The sequence below is a fragment of the Dromiciops gliroides genome, chromosome 4 (genome assembly GCF_019393635.1).
Source record: "Dromiciops gliroides isolate mDroGli1 chromosome 4, mDroGli1.pri, whole genome shotgun sequence".
Classification (NCBI taxonomy): domain Eukaryota; kingdom Metazoa; phylum Chordata; class Mammalia; order Microbiotheria; family Microbiotheriidae; genus Dromiciops; species Dromiciops gliroides.
Window position 1 is genome coordinate 396,288,898 of NC_057864.1, and position 15,079 is coordinate 396,303,976.

Below are 15,079 nucleotides of genomic sequence, written 5' to 3' on the forward strand. Positions count from 1 at the left end.
TCACAGCAACGTTTGGCCAACCAGGCCTTATTCACATAAAATATGATGCTTCTTAATTTTAACCTTATTTGTGAAATCCATAAGGTTTTCTTATTAATGGTTCTTTCCAGGCTAGTCTCCTGAATCAAAGTAACAACCAATTAGCTTTTAGACCTGAAGTATCAGCTGAGAGAATACATACATTTGGTAGTTCTTTTTTCCTGTTGATGTTACCTTTTAGCCCTGGACACTGTATTTTCACTGATTTTCAGATTGGGACTTACTTGAATTGACAGGGTCACAGAAGGGAAGAGCGGCAACTACTTATGCCAGGTGACGGAAGGACGAATAAGCTTCTTCCTTTTCCTGTGCATCCCTCTTATGCTTTGAGTGTCTGCTACAGTGCCAAGTAAGGGCCTATATTGACAAAAAAAAGTATGATGATTTTTTTTTTTTAATTCTGGGTAGTAGGATAACATGTAGCAAATGCAGACACAAACATTGTTGTTGTGGACTATGTAAAACTAAGAATGGCTTATCCTCTAATGGTGAACTCTTCTAAGTTTACTTCTTGTATTAATAATTGTTAGATAGTAGCTGGCTAAATAATATTATCCTCATCTGAAATGGTGGTTACTTTGTCCACTTTGACATTTGAGACAATCAGTTAACAAGCATTTATTAAGCATCTTTTATATGGCAGGCATATGTAGGAGCTGACAATATAAACACAGAATTAAACAACCCTTATGCTCTCTCTCTCTCTCTCTCTCTCTCTCTCTCTCTCTCTCTCTCTCTTTTTTTTGGCGAGGCAGTGAGGGTTAAGTGACTTGCCCAGGGTCACACAGTTAGTAAGTATCAAGTGTCTGAGGCTGGATTTGAACTCAGGTCCTCCTGAATCCAGGGTCAGTGCTTTATCCACTGCCCCACCTAGCTGCCCCCTAAAAAGCCCTTACTGTTAAAGAACTTGTATTCTCCTGGAGGATATATGTGTTTATATATAAACATATACCAAATAATAAGTAAACAAAACATAAATATAAACAAATAATGAATTATTGTTAATTATGACAATAAGTAGGAAATATATGCATATATAAAATAGAAATATGTAAATCATAAATAGAAAATGACAAGCATAAATAAAAATACAGACAAGGTAGTTCTGGACTAAGTGTACTATCAGGGAGGTTAGGAAAGGTTTCCTGTAGAAGGTGGGTCTGGGGCTTGAAGGAAGTGAGGGACCCTATGAGGTAGAGATGAAGACGGGGTTCATTTAGGCATGGTGGATGGCCAGTACAAAATCATGGAGACTGGAGATAGAGCGTCCTATGTGAGGAAAGGAGAAAAAGCTAGGTTGGGTGGACCATAGAGTATGGGAAAGAGTAATGCATGAGGCTTAACAGATCTGTTGGATCCAGGTTGTGAAGGACTTTAAGAGTTTACATTTTATCCAGGATGCATCAGGATGCCCCTGGCATGTCTTGATGAGGGGAATGATATGGTCGGATCTAGGCTTAAGGAAGATAACTTTGGTAGCTGGGTGGGAGATGGACTAGAGTAGGGAGAGACTTGATATAGGGGACCAATTAGGAGGCCATTGCATTCATATAGGGGAAAGATGATAAAGGCCTGAACTAAGATTAGACATGAGGTGCAGCAGAGGTAGAAATAAAATCTGGCAAATGATTAGATGTGTGGGATAAAGAAGAACTAAGGGTGATGCTGAAGTTATAAATAATAAATATAAAGTTATAAACCATTAGAGTAGAAAAATGAAGGCCCCTTTAACAAAACTGGGAAATTTGGAAGAGGGAGGAGTTGGGGGATGGAGAGCAGGGAACATAATGAGTTTAATTTTGGTCCTGTTGAGCTTGAGATATAGCTAGAACATCCAGTCTGAAGTGTCCTACAAGCAGTGGGTAATGTGCAATTAAAACTTGTGGGGAGGATAGAGCACCGGCCCTGGAGTCAGGAGTACCTGAGTTCAAATCCGGCCTCAGACACTTAACACTTACTAGCTGTGTGACCCTGGGCAAGTCACTTAACCCCATTTGCCTCACCAAAAAACAAAACAAAACAAAAAAAACTTGTGGGGAGAGATTGGAGCTGGATTTATAGATCTTGGAATCATCTTTTAGAGATAAAACTCTTTTAAAAGGGGGAGTTCCTTAGATCACTGAGAGAAAGAATACAGAAATAAAAGAAGACTGAAGACAGAGAGTTTTGAAAAACACTCATCAGGAAGGATGATGAGTTTGCAAAGAGCCAGAAAAAGAGACTGAGGAATCACCAGGCAGGAAAACAAGGAGAGAGCAGTGTAATGAAAACTTAGGATATTGCTGAGGAGAGGGAAGGACATAGAGAGGTCAACAGTATTAAATGCATTAGAGGAGTCACAAAGGATGAGGAAAGACCATCAGATCTGACTGTTAAGAGATAGTTGGTATCTTTGGATAGAGAAGTTTCAAATGAGTGATGTAGATGGAGCTAGGTTGGAGTAATGATTTATTTAAATGTAGGATACTAAAGGGTTTTCCTTTAAAAATAAAATAACAAGCATTTTGCTTTACCTCTTTTACCTAGTACAAAAATCAACATTTCTGTATAGCAATTAACAAACACTAGCAGGAAATCATAGAAAGAGAAATCCCAGTCAAAATAACTACAAAATGGATTTTAAAAATTTTAAAAATCAAGAAATCAACTTACTGAAGTACACTGAAAACATATATACACATAATATAGTCATATATGATGTATATTCACATATAATACATTCATATACAACATATATTTATTATATATTGATTTAATTATATTAATATAACATATTAATATAACAATATAATCAATTGACTGTATCAACATATACCTATATATACACAAACATGATTCCAAAGCATTCTTTAAAAAAAATCAAGAACTTAAATAAATGGAGAGATATTCACAGATAATAAAAATAATGATACAAATTGGGTGCTATAGCAATCAAAATACAAAAAAATCATTTGGAGAAAGAAAAAATCTAGAATCTTAATGGAAACAATGAAAAAATGGAAAATGCCCTTCTAACTTTTACTCTTACTCAAGGTTTAAATGTCTCCATGTTGAAGAATTGTGTAAAAGAAAAATGAAAAATAAATCATTTACTTGTGGAAAACTGGCAGCATTAGTTTTGGCAATTTGGGTAGTTGTCATCTTTTCCTTTGTCAAAATTCTCACATGATTCTGGAGGGCTTACAGGGTCAAATTCAAGCTCCTTAATTTGGCATTCAAGGCTTTCCAAAAGTTAACTACAATCTGCTTTCTAGGTTTATGTCTTGCTCCTTCTCTATATGAACTCAAGTTCAGTCCAGGCTTGTGCATGTGTGTGCCTGTGTCCTTTGTATTCATGCAGGCTGGAAGCTCCTTTAGGGCGTGGGGTGGGGGCCACATCCGATTCATCCTTTAATCCCGTACCACCCTGAACATAGTAGGAGCCTAATCAGTATTATAGGCAGTGAGGTGGACTGAGCCCTGGGCCTGGAGTCAGGAACACCAGAGTTCACTTTCTAACTTGGTGACCCTGAACAAGTCACTTGACCTCTGTTTGCCTGTTTCCTCAAAGGTATCATGGGAATAATAACAGTGCGTACCTGCCAGAGTTGTGAGGATCAAATGAGATATTTGAACAGCACTTAGCCCAGTATATGGCAATAGTAGGCCCATTGCCTTCTAGTTCCCTCCATCCCCCTTTGTTGACTGATGAAACAGAAGCAAGGTAAAATTTGCTGCAAATAGGAAGTAGCTCCTCCCGGGCGAGAATGTTCACTTCCTCTTCATGGCTTTTCCAATTGTAGCCCTCCAGTTCCCGGCCTGCAAATGTTCATGGTGACCTGGACCCATTCAAATTCCGGTGGCTGATTCCCTTATCCGCTCTTCAAGTCAGACTGGGAAATGCAGCAGGTAAAAAAAAAAAAAATCTTCCCCACATAATACAGTAGCAGTAAGAAGAAAAAGAAAACTTATCTGACCTAGAGAATTTCTGAGCTAAAAGGGACCTTAGACTCCAGCTAAATGAAACCATCTTTTCACAGAAGAGAATGCTGTGCTCCAGAGAGCTGAAGGCAGAGTCAGTTGACATGAGCTGAGCTGAGGCCTTCTGACTCCTGGGCCAGGGGTGCCCATTAGACCTTAAGTCAGATGTCAGAGGGTGGTTCTACTTAGGAGGCATCTTCCATTTTCCTCATTTTTTGCTACTACTGTTAATGACTTTTGCACAGTAATCTTTAATTCTCTGTTGCATGACTTGAAATGCAGTGTAGAAATGTACTTTTATTTAAGGTATTTTTAAGTTCCATTTTTTAAAATGAGAAAATCTTTAAAAGAGCAGTCTTGCTAGATAGATTTTTCTCTCCCCAATCCCCTCAATAGTCCTCCAAAACTCCAACAACTCCTGGCCTAGAAAATGTCCACAAGTTCTTTCCAAAGGGCCATTGTCCCCGTGTTGTTCTGTATCCTTGAAGAGTGTGCTGGATTCAGTGCCAGAAGATCTCAATTGAAATCTTAGATCTGACACTTCCTGTACTACTGCAGGCAGGCAAGTCCTTTAGATGTCTCTGAATGTTGTAAAGAATTAATTGTTATTTGAGGTTTAAAATTACTCCCTACAATGTATTTCCTCATCTGTAAAATGGGGTAATAATACTTTTATAGAGCTGTTGTTTTTTTATCAGTCAACAAGCATTTCTTTGCATCCACCTGCCAGGTTGCAGGTACTGTGTTAGGTCCAAGGAGATTCAAGAACACCAATGAAGCAAGCAGTCTCTTCCCTCAAGAAGCTTACATTTCCTCAAGTCAGATAACGTACATATTGTGTGTGTGTTCATAAATTCAAGATCTCTATCTACATATCTATCTTGAATTTATGAACACACACATATATGTACCAAAGGAAGTAGCAATGAGCTGCATTTTGAAGGAAGTGAGGTATGCTGTGAGGTGGAGGGAGATGTATTTTAGGCATAAGGACTGTAATACTGCGGGTGAGAAAGAGGGAGTGTTTCAAGGTGTAAAGGAAGGCTGGAAAGATAGATCAGAGCCAAGCTGTGAAGAGCTTTCAAAGCCAGAATTTATACAAGGTGTTCTCCAAAGTCTTAGTGCAGTTTTAAGCTTTAGTAACTTCAGAAATATAAATGTAACAAATTAATTTTTTAAAAAACCATCATTTAAAAGTTTAAGTATTTAAATTTATCATTTATATAGTTTTGTAAATTAACAATAATTCTAAAAATAAATTTGGCAAGATGGCATAATCATTATGTATTATATGTGTGTGAATGAGTTTCTCAGACAAGGGGATGGGTAGAAGAGGTCCTTTTACACGGCTACCTCGGTTACCTGATCTATTTCCATGAGATTTTTTTCTTGCGTGGTCTCATCAAACTGTCACATACATCAAAATCTCATCCTTCGTATGTCCTTAAGGAGAGGAGAGAATAAGTAGGAGGAAAGAATGGTTAACAGTGTCAGATATATCAGAGTTTAAGAAGGATGATGACTGAGAAAAGCTCATCAGATTTGGCAGTGAAGGGATTATTCCTAAATTTGGAAAAGGCAATTTCAGTATAGTGATGATGTTGGAAGCCAAATTACAAAGGTCTGAGAAATGAGAGGAGAAGAAGGAAGGATTGTAGAAAGCTTTTTTTCTTGTTTTGTGACTGTGAAAAGGAGGAAAAGTATAGGATAATAGTGTAGGAGATAGAAGGATGGGGGTGGAGCTAATATGATTAGGTTCGGGGTAGGGGTGTGGGGCCACCTTTAGTGGGCTAAGATTTACAATGAGGCTTTGGATCTCATAGCATGGTTGTTGCTTCCTTAGTCTTATTTCTTTCAAGATTCTGGACACATGCTAGTGTGCTGGACTGGGGGTAGGGTTGGAGGTAGGGAGAGACTATTTGGAAATGGTTAGGATTGGGACTTGATTTGTCAGTCTTCTAGGATCTTGGATACTATGAAATGTTGTCATTTTTAAATGCCAAGTTGGCCTGAAGAGAAGAAAGGTGTGCCAGGAAGTGAGAGAAGTGTGAGGAATTGAAAGGCCTAGTTAGAGGTAAGTAGTGAAACAAACAAAAAAGATAAAGGCAAGAAAAACGGTGCAATAATTAGGAGACAGTATGTCTACACAATATACCTAAAGCCTTCTTAAAGAGAAGGTATTCTCATTACAGCTAAAAGTACAATTTAAATGAAATTCAGGAAGAGATAATGAGACTCAAAGGCAAGAAATTCTGGCTAAAAAAAAAAAATCACATCTCTTGATATTTCTCACAAGTCTTTCCAAAAAGAATACTTATTCTTGGAGACCATGTGGATTCATTGTGTTTGTTTAGTTTTAACTATTTCTTTTTTTTATAGGGACAGAAAACAATTCCATCTGGGAGCTGATCCACACTAAGTCAGAGATAGAAGGCCGGCCAGAAACTATTTTTCAGTTATGTTGCAGGTACTGTTGAGATCATTTTATTGCTCACAAACTTAAAAGCAATGGAAATAAGATGGGACAGTTTCATTTTGAAAAGTGATTTTTATTTTCTGCTGCCACAGTTGTGGTTTAGATGAAAGTTAACTTACAAAGAACTTAGTCCGTTAGTAATTTCCAAGAACAGCTCTGTGTGTGTGTGTGTGTGTGTGTGAGAGAGAGAGAGAGAGAGAGAGAGAGAGAGAGAGAGAGAGAGAGAGAGAGAGAGAGAGAGAAGTGAGCCTAATTAAAGGAGAAATTTAACTCCAAATTCAAAAGGCAGATGTTACAGACAAGGAATAGGTTGGATGGAAAGAAGTAAAATGCCATTAATTCCCTGAATGTTCTTGTTTTTTCTTCCCACTGTAGTGACTGTGAAAGTAAAACCAACATTGTAAAGGTGATCCGTTCCATCCTGCGGGAGAATTTCAGGCGTCACATAAAGAGTGAATTGCCACTGGAGAAGACATGTAAAGATCGCCTGATACCACTCAAAAATCGTGTTCCTGTTTCAGCCAAATTAGGTAAGGAAGAATGGTGTTAGATGTGTGCCTCTGGAGTTAAATCCAGGTTTTTGATCCTCTGAACAATGTGTCATCTACTGTTGTGCTCAGGCTACATAACAGCTTTGAAAATTGATAGAGAATTGTGCATTCAGAGCCAGATAGACACATCCTATGGGGTAATGGAAGAAGTCTGGGTGAGGTAAACTGACATAACCTGTGCAATTTCTTTTGAAAGGAACAGGGGTACACCATGCTCTTTATTGCTTTTTTCAAAGGTAAATTTACTACCCTTGTGATCTAGTTTGTTTCTGGGAAAGAGAGCATTATCTGTGAGAGAGGAAATCCAAGGAGGAGGTACTGTACCACCAAGTCGTCCTTCAGTTACCACAGCAGCAGATCAGCGTTCTGGAGGACACAACAGTGTTGACAGAAGCAAACATTATTGTACTTTTGACTCACTGTTTGGACACATTATTCAGCAGAAATTCTTAAATTGTCAATACCATCTGCCAAAATTTTAGCAAACTCATTTCTCTTAGGTTTCATTTTACTCTGCTTTTCTTAACCTCAATACATACTTGATAATATCTGTCTTACTTTTTAATATCAATCCAATCTTTATCATATTTATAGACCCCTTTACTTTATTTCTAAAAAAGATGAGGAAGGGGAAATCTTCAATCTTTAGTGCTCCTATAAATAGTGAGCTTCATTTTATCCTTAGAAGATTGTACAGTTTTTAACTCTAGCAGTTTCCTGGCTAATTAGAATTCAAAGGGCAGTGATGATTACTTATGGAAACCAATCAGCAAGCATTTATTAATCACCTAGTATGTGCCAGCTATAGCTGAAGGCAAGAGGGACACAAAAAAAGAACCATCTCTTCCCCTTAAGGAGGGCCCTATAGGAGAAAATGTGTGTGTGTGTGTGTGTGTGTGTGTGTGTGTGTGTGTGTGTGTGAATTTTAAGGGAAAACTATAGCAACTAGAGGCAATCGTAGGATTATAACTTTAGTGCTAGAAAGGACCTTAGAGGCCACCTAATCTAACCCCATCATTTTACACAGACAATCTGGCCTAGGAAGGTTGAAAGATAGCTCATCAGGTAGTAAGTGCCAGAGGAGATGCTGTCCCTCAGGTTCTGACCCGGGAGCCAGTGCACATGCCATTATCTACTGCTGCTTTTGTGATCATAAAAGGAGACAGGGTTAGAGCTGAGCAGTGAAAGAAATGAGGGATGCTAAGATGAGAAAGTGCACTTTAGAGAGGGGAATAGCTTTTACAAAAGGAAGGATACAGGAGATTGTATAGTGTGTGTGAAAACTTAGCAAGGTCAGTCTGACTCCACTAGAGAGTAGTCTGAAGACCAATATAGCTAATTTCAGAAAGGTTCATCACTGGGTTGGCTGCAAGGTTCTGTTCTTTTCTCCTTCAGTCTCCCTACTCATCAGTCCCACAGTTTTGACCTAATCTGTTTCAAACCTTAGGCATCTTGGGGACCTACCACACTGGTGCCAGGTGTCTACCTGATAGGCTCTGGCGTCGCTGCAGCTCAGAATTCCCCATCAGTCAGCCTCAGCTGTTCTGGTAGCTGGGTTTATAGGCCTGTGACACCATACCTTGCTTTAGACTGACACTTAAAATATTAAGTCATGGCGGGGCAAGTTGTGATCTGCATCAATAGAAGGCATATCCACACTAACAAAATCATTGATCCTTGAAGTACTGAGACTGAAATCTCATAGAAAAGAGAAAAGCCAATACATTAGGAGTTACAGAATTTGGGGTCTAATCCTGGTTATGCTATCTTTGTGACCTCTCTGATCTCAAATTCCTCATTAGCAAAATAAAGGGATTAGATTAGATAATATCTAAGATCTCACTTGCTCTACCTCTCAAAACTCTTTAAGAATTTAGTCACAAACTTAAAGCATTTCAAATATACCATGGACAGAAATACAAACTGTGTTAGAAAAACCATCAAGATGGTGTTATTTTATGGAAAATCTCTAATACAGGTCTCTTACCTCCTTAAATAACAAAAATTAACACAAATGAGTAAATGCAATAGTTTTCATCTACTCAAAGTATAGAAATCCTAAAAGGAAAAAACAAATAACCTATACCAAGTTTGCCAGAGAGATAGCCAAGGCTGGAAAGCTACTCAAATAAAAATGACATAATTTTGTGATTTTCCTCAAGTCATTTTCATTGAATCAGAGTAGCTTTGTCATTAAGCAGTAAGCACTTGTGATGGAATGAAAAGGTCTAGATTTTATCAGTAATTGCTATTTTGATTTCATATTGACAAATTTGAAATATTTGTCCCTCTGACATTTTTCACCCTCAAAATAAAAGGTTTAAGCTCTGTTAATTAGCTATTGTCAAAATAATAGATACCTTTTCCCTGCAATCTGAAGAGGAGGTGGAAACAACTACCTATTGTCCCTTTTGCCCCTATGCTTACCTCTTTTGTATGAGCACCTATGATTATTTAATATGACATATGGTCCTTAAATCACTGAAAGGTAAAACACATAAAATTTATAAACTGAGATGGAATTAAGTGTTGAGATGCTTGTACTATTTCAATATTTTAAATCATGTTACTGTATCTTAAGGCAAAATATATTTTTTAATTGCAGCTTCATCAAGGTCCTTAAGGGTACTAAAGAATTCTTCCAGCAATGAGTGGAACAGCGATACTGGAAAAGGAAACTTACTGGATTCTGATGAATGTAGCCTGAGTAGTAGTACGCAAAGCAGTGGTTGTCACACAACAGAAAGTAGGCAGGAATCCAAGGATTCATCACCTGAGAAGTACCCACAGACATGTTCATCTGATTTTTCAGACAGTCTTATTAAAGAGTCCGATATTCTAAGCGATGAAGATGATGATTTTCATCACACTCTGAAAAAGGGCAGCCCTACAAAAGATATTGAAATTCAGTTCCAAAGGCTGAAGATCTCTGAGGACCCTGATGGTGGCAGCACAACTGATCAACAGCCCAGAACAGAGGTTGTAAATAATCATAACAGTGCTGAGCATCCTAAATTGGTGCGTGGACATTTCTGTCCCATTAAACGGAAAGCAAACAGTACCAAAAGGGATAGAGGGACTTTGCTAACGCTACAAGCACGCCATCAGTCTCTTGACAGTAAATCTGAAAATGCTAACAATGATTTAAATTCCATACTAGAGAGGGAATTCAGTGTCCAGAGTTTAACATCTGTTGTTAATGAGGAGTGCTTTTATGAGACTGAGAGCCATGGAAAATCATAGCGCTGACTCTAAAGTTTAAATTTTAATCCACATATGGTTTAAGTGGCTCATTTTGCTTTTCAACTAGTGATAAAATGGAAATTGCCAGAAAACTACTAACTTTGGTTTTGTGCACTATGTTTTCCCACAAAAGAATAGCTGTAAAGGTTTAAGTTATTTTAATTTATTGTATATCAGAAAAGTAGATTAAGCTGGTCAGAATCTGTAAATTACTTAGTTTATATCCTTTTTTTGAGCAGGTATCAAAATTATTTGGTGTCCTTAAAATAAAATTGCATTTTAATTATTTTAAGTTATGTGAAAAAAGTAAGGTGGGAAATTTGTGATTAATTGCTTTTTAAAAGGTCAAGTTTTTTAATCCTCTGGGCATTTTCTTTCAGCTGTTTATCTTTGCTTAATTATGCTTTAAAGTTATTTTTCAATGTGGTTTAGGGGCACAATGTGCAAGAATTTCATTTTGTAAGGTTATAAGAGAGGCTGTTTATAATAAACATATATATAAATATATCTATGCAGTATATCTATTAAAAGAACGCTTGTACTTTAATCTTATTTGATTGTATTTATTTTCTCTATCAACCTGTACAGTAAAAGAAAAATAAGTCACATCCGGGTACTGTTATTTTTATTAATACTCCTTACTGAAACATTATCACTATGAAAAAGTCTTTAGAGAGTAAATGTAAAAAAAAATCCACATCTAAAATTTGACATTATGAATTTAAACATTTATGTACATTGTTATAGTCCAAATGATAGCTATATTTAATCTAAATCATTATCGTCATCTGCATCCTTTATAGGATTTTTGTTTTTCTTTTGCCTGAGTTCATCCCTAAAATTGTAGGTGAAAAGATTTGGGTCTTCATCACACATTTTTCTGTAGACATCACAGAGGTTCTTGAAATGAAAGATGGAGAGCTGGACTGGCCGTAAAGTAGGATTCACATCAGCCAACATGAACATTTTTTCAGTGTTTTTTGAGCGTTCAGCTTGTGGGAATAGGATTCTGATGGAAGGAAAAGAAGGAAAAAAGTTTTAAAGATCTTAAATAATCAATAGCCCCCATGCTTCACTGAACTATGAAGAAAGTAGGAATCAGGGTACATGTATTGAAAGACAGTTCTTTTCCTTTAGACTGCAGTTACTATCACCAAAATCTTTTACTGTTAACTGCACACAATTCTAATCTTATTAACCAATATGTTTACATGTAAGCTTTTTTCTGGAAAAAAATATTATCCCAATTGTGATGCAGGGGGATTATTTGCTTTATTCTATATGTCCCTCTTCTTAACTCTTGCTCTGATGACTCATTCCAGCATGAAGGAGACCGAGGATGGGTCTGGTAACACTTCAGTATTTGTCATCCAATGACCAGCCTAATAGTTAAGTTTGAAGATACTTATCACTAGAAGGTTTGGCCACAATACCTCACACACACCTTCTCTAGGTTGTGATCTGTAGAGGGTGGAAGAATGTTTATCACACCAGAGTTAACCTCTCCCTTTCCTGGCATATTCTCCTTCTTGGTCTGGTCATTTGGTTCAATCTTTTCTGCACTGGAAGTTAGATGAAGTTATAAATATCTACCTGACTCAATTTGGGGGGAAGTGTTTTTCTCATTCCAAGGACAATGACAAGACTCTCCCAGGCCCATGATCAGAAAGGTAGGGAGGCCAGAAAGAAAGGAGAATTTGTCTACTTGTAGGGCCACAGGGTATGGAATGGTAATCCCATTTACTAATAGGTTAGAAAAAATGGATTCTATGATGGGCTGTGACACCCATTCTTTTTTTTTTTTTTTTGATGGGGCAATGGAGGTTAAGTGACTTGCCCGGGGTCACACAGCTAGTAAGTGTTAAGTGTCTGAGGCCGGATTTGAACTCAGGTACTCCTGACTCCAGGCCCGGTGCTCTATCCACTGCGTCACCTAGCTGCACCTGTGACACCCATTCTTACCGAATCTATTAGCTACTATTCAGCCCAGACAAAATTGGATCATATGATGTTGGAAATGATCAAAAAGAAGAGTAACTCTAGGAGGGGAAAAATAACTAATAAGGTTTAGTTTCACATATGTTTGTATAAGTAGGATTAACTAAGAAGAATCTTTTTACTTTGGTGTACACTTCCAAGTAGTACTAAACCCTCTAAAAATACCTGGAAATGTGTGCTGTTTTTAGGAGATAAAAGACCTGTTTTCCTCCTGACTGCAGGTTAAGTTGGAGGCCAAAAGGAACCCAGATCTAAAAAATAGAAATAGCAGTAAAACATCACTGGGGCCCCAGCAAGCCGAGACCTGGTGCTTGCACTTGCAGGGTGAAGAAGAGGATCAGGATTTCAGCTCCCCAAAGTAAAGTAGTTAAGATAGTCATGTGATTTTTTTACTAAACAAAGTGACTATGGTGTGACCTACACTATTGTGGAAATGCAACTTTGAATTATTCTTTCATAGCTTGTGCTGATAAGGAACTACCTTTAATTGCCCAAATAATCTTCCTGGGCACTTGGATCTATGGATCCTCTCTTTTTTCTTTTTTTCCCCATATAAATATTTTATTATTTTCCAGTTACATTTGGAGATAGTTTTCAACATTTGTTTTTATAAGATTTCTAGTTTCAAATTTTTTCTCCCTCTCTCCCCTTCCTCCCCCCTCCCCAAGACAGCAAGTAATCTGATATAGATTATGTATGTATAATCACATTAAATAGATTTCTGCATTAGTCATATTATGAGAGAAGAATCAGAGCAAAAAGGAAAAACCTTAAAAAATAGAAACAACAACAAAAAACAATAGAAATAGTATGGTTCGATCTGCATCTAGATTTGACAGGTTTAGTTTTTTTCTGGATTTGGAGAACATTTCCCATCATGAATCCTTTGGAACTATCTTGGACCACTGTATTGCTGAGAATCAAGTCTATCACAGTTGATCAACATATAATGTTGATACTGTGTACAATGTTCTCCTGGTTCTGCTCATCTCACTCATCATCAGTTCATGCAAGTCCTTCCAGGTTTCTCTGAAATCTGCCTGCTCATCGTTTCTTACAGCAAATAGTATTCCATTACATTCATATACCACAACTTGTTCAGCCATTCCCCAATTGATTATGGATCCTCTCTTTATGGCACTTTGAAATGGTCTGAATATCAAGAAATGTCTGTTCCACTACTCAGTGGGATATTTTTATACCTCAAAGTATCTTGAAAACCAAGTATATCAGCTCATCTAGTAAAGACTTTCTAATAATCACATAATTCAAAAGCTTCCACTTGATCAGTATAGATTTCCTGAATGCAGATCACAACCCTTGCATGCATAGTAGTAAACAATCCCCACCAACTGCTACAGCTTCCACAAATTTATGGCAAGAAGGTTTTCCAATCACACAGGCCCAGGCTTCAACAAAGCAGTTAAATTATTGATGAGAGCCTGTGCTCACTGTGTTTCTCACTTGGTAGAATAGAACCTGACAGAACATATGCTCTACCAGCAAGACCATCAAGAAATCAGGGTTGCCTCCGTGCACTGGAGTTGAATGGAGAAATAGTTATATAAACCTTTAGAGAAGTCATTTTCTATAGTGTTGAAAATACTGTAAAAGCATATGCTCAAAATTATTTAAAAAGTTATGAGTCAACCACATGTCCTGAGGCCCTTTTTATTAACGAGTTGTTTTATTTTGCTTTAGAATAAAGAGATATTGCTAATTCAAATTTTCCTTTTGAATGAAATTCTGACCCCAAATGGCCAAGGAGCCTGTCCAGAAAGGCTTGAAAAGAAAAGATTTCTTGAAGAAAGACTAAGTTGTACTTAATCTGTTGCCTGTCTCAATAGGGAGCTACATTACGTCAAGTGGGGTTTTCTCCTCCTCGATTCTAAGGCCTGCAACTGTTTTATGGGTGATAATGAAGCAGGGAAGAGCAGCTCAGAATGTTCACATCCTTTCGTAGTCAACTGTCCTAGGGCCAGTCTGGTGCAGAACTCTGGCTTTGGACAACACTGTAATTTCCTACAGTACAGGAAACTTTATTTGCTTACTGACTTTTCTTTCAGTTAATAAGAAGCAGGACTGTAGTAATAATGGTGGTGGTGGTAGTAGTAGTACTAATAGGAGTAATGAGCATTTATAGACTCCTTTGCAAAGTGCTTTACAAATATCTCATTTTATCTTCACAACAACCTTGGGAGGGGGAAGTACTATTATTGAATTGTTTCAGTCATGTCTGACACTGTGACTCTAATTTGGAGTTGTTTTTCTTTTTTTTTTTTGGTGAGGCAATTGGGGTTAAGTGACTTGCCCATGGTCACACAGCTAGTAAGTGTTAAGTGTCTGATGCTGGATTTGAACTCAGGTACTCCTGACTCCAGGGCCGGTGCTTATCCACTGCGCCACCTAGCTGTGCCTAATTTGGAGTTTTCTTGGCAAAGATACTGGAATAGTTTGCCATTTCCTTCTCCAGCTCATTTTACAGATGAGGCAATCGAAAGCAAACAGGGTTAAGTGACTTGTATTTGTATTTAAGTGACTTGTACTTGTAATAGTGTCTGTTAGGTACTATTAATATCATTGGGTACCATTAGTATTCCCATTTTATAGATGAGGAAACTGAAGTAAAGATTAAATGACTTGCCCAGGGTCATACAACAAGAGAATATCTGGCATGGATTTGAACTCAGGTCTTCCTGTCTCTAGGACTAGTACTCGATACACAACATAGCTATCTAAAACAAAACAAAACAAAGTATACTATTTAGTGAATAGATTATTGAACTCAGGAGTCAGGAAGAGCCAGGTTCAA

At 37.5% G+C, this 15,079-nt stretch overlaps 2 protein-coding genes across 6 annotated transcripts in view; one reads left to right on the forward strand and one right to left on the reverse strand.

Annotated features, from left to right (window-relative positions):
• TIAM2 (TIAM Rac1 associated GEF 2) overlaps window positions 1-10,816 on the forward strand; it is a 297,053-nt gene extending 286,237 nt beyond the window's left edge. For all 5 annotated transcript variants that reach the window (XM_044001912.1, XM_044001913.1, XM_044001911.1 and 2 more), the window contains 4 exons: window positions 3,822-3,927; window positions 6,379-6,466; window positions 6,851-7,005; window positions 9,632-10,816. In XM_044001912.1, the coding sequence (XP_043857847.1) occupies window positions 3,822-3,927; window positions 6,379-6,466; window positions 6,851-7,005; window positions 9,632-10,269 (987 nt within the window). In that variant the 3' untranslated portion in view covers window positions 10,270-10,816. The remainder of the gene's footprint in view (window positions 1-3,821; window positions 3,928-6,378; window positions 6,467-6,850; window positions 7,006-9,631) is intronic.
• Window positions 10,817-10,868: 52 nt separating this feature from the next.
• Window positions 10,869-15,079, reverse strand: part of TFB1M (transcription factor B1, mitochondrial) — a 74,129-nt gene continuing 69,918 nt past the window's right edge. Inside the window, exon 7 of the mRNA XM_044001917.1 lies at window positions 10,869-11,278. Within this exon, the coding sequence (XP_043857852.1) occupies window positions 11,035-11,278 (244 nt within the window). The 3' untranslated portion in view covers window positions 10,869-11,034. The remainder of the gene's footprint in view (window positions 11,279-15,079) is intronic.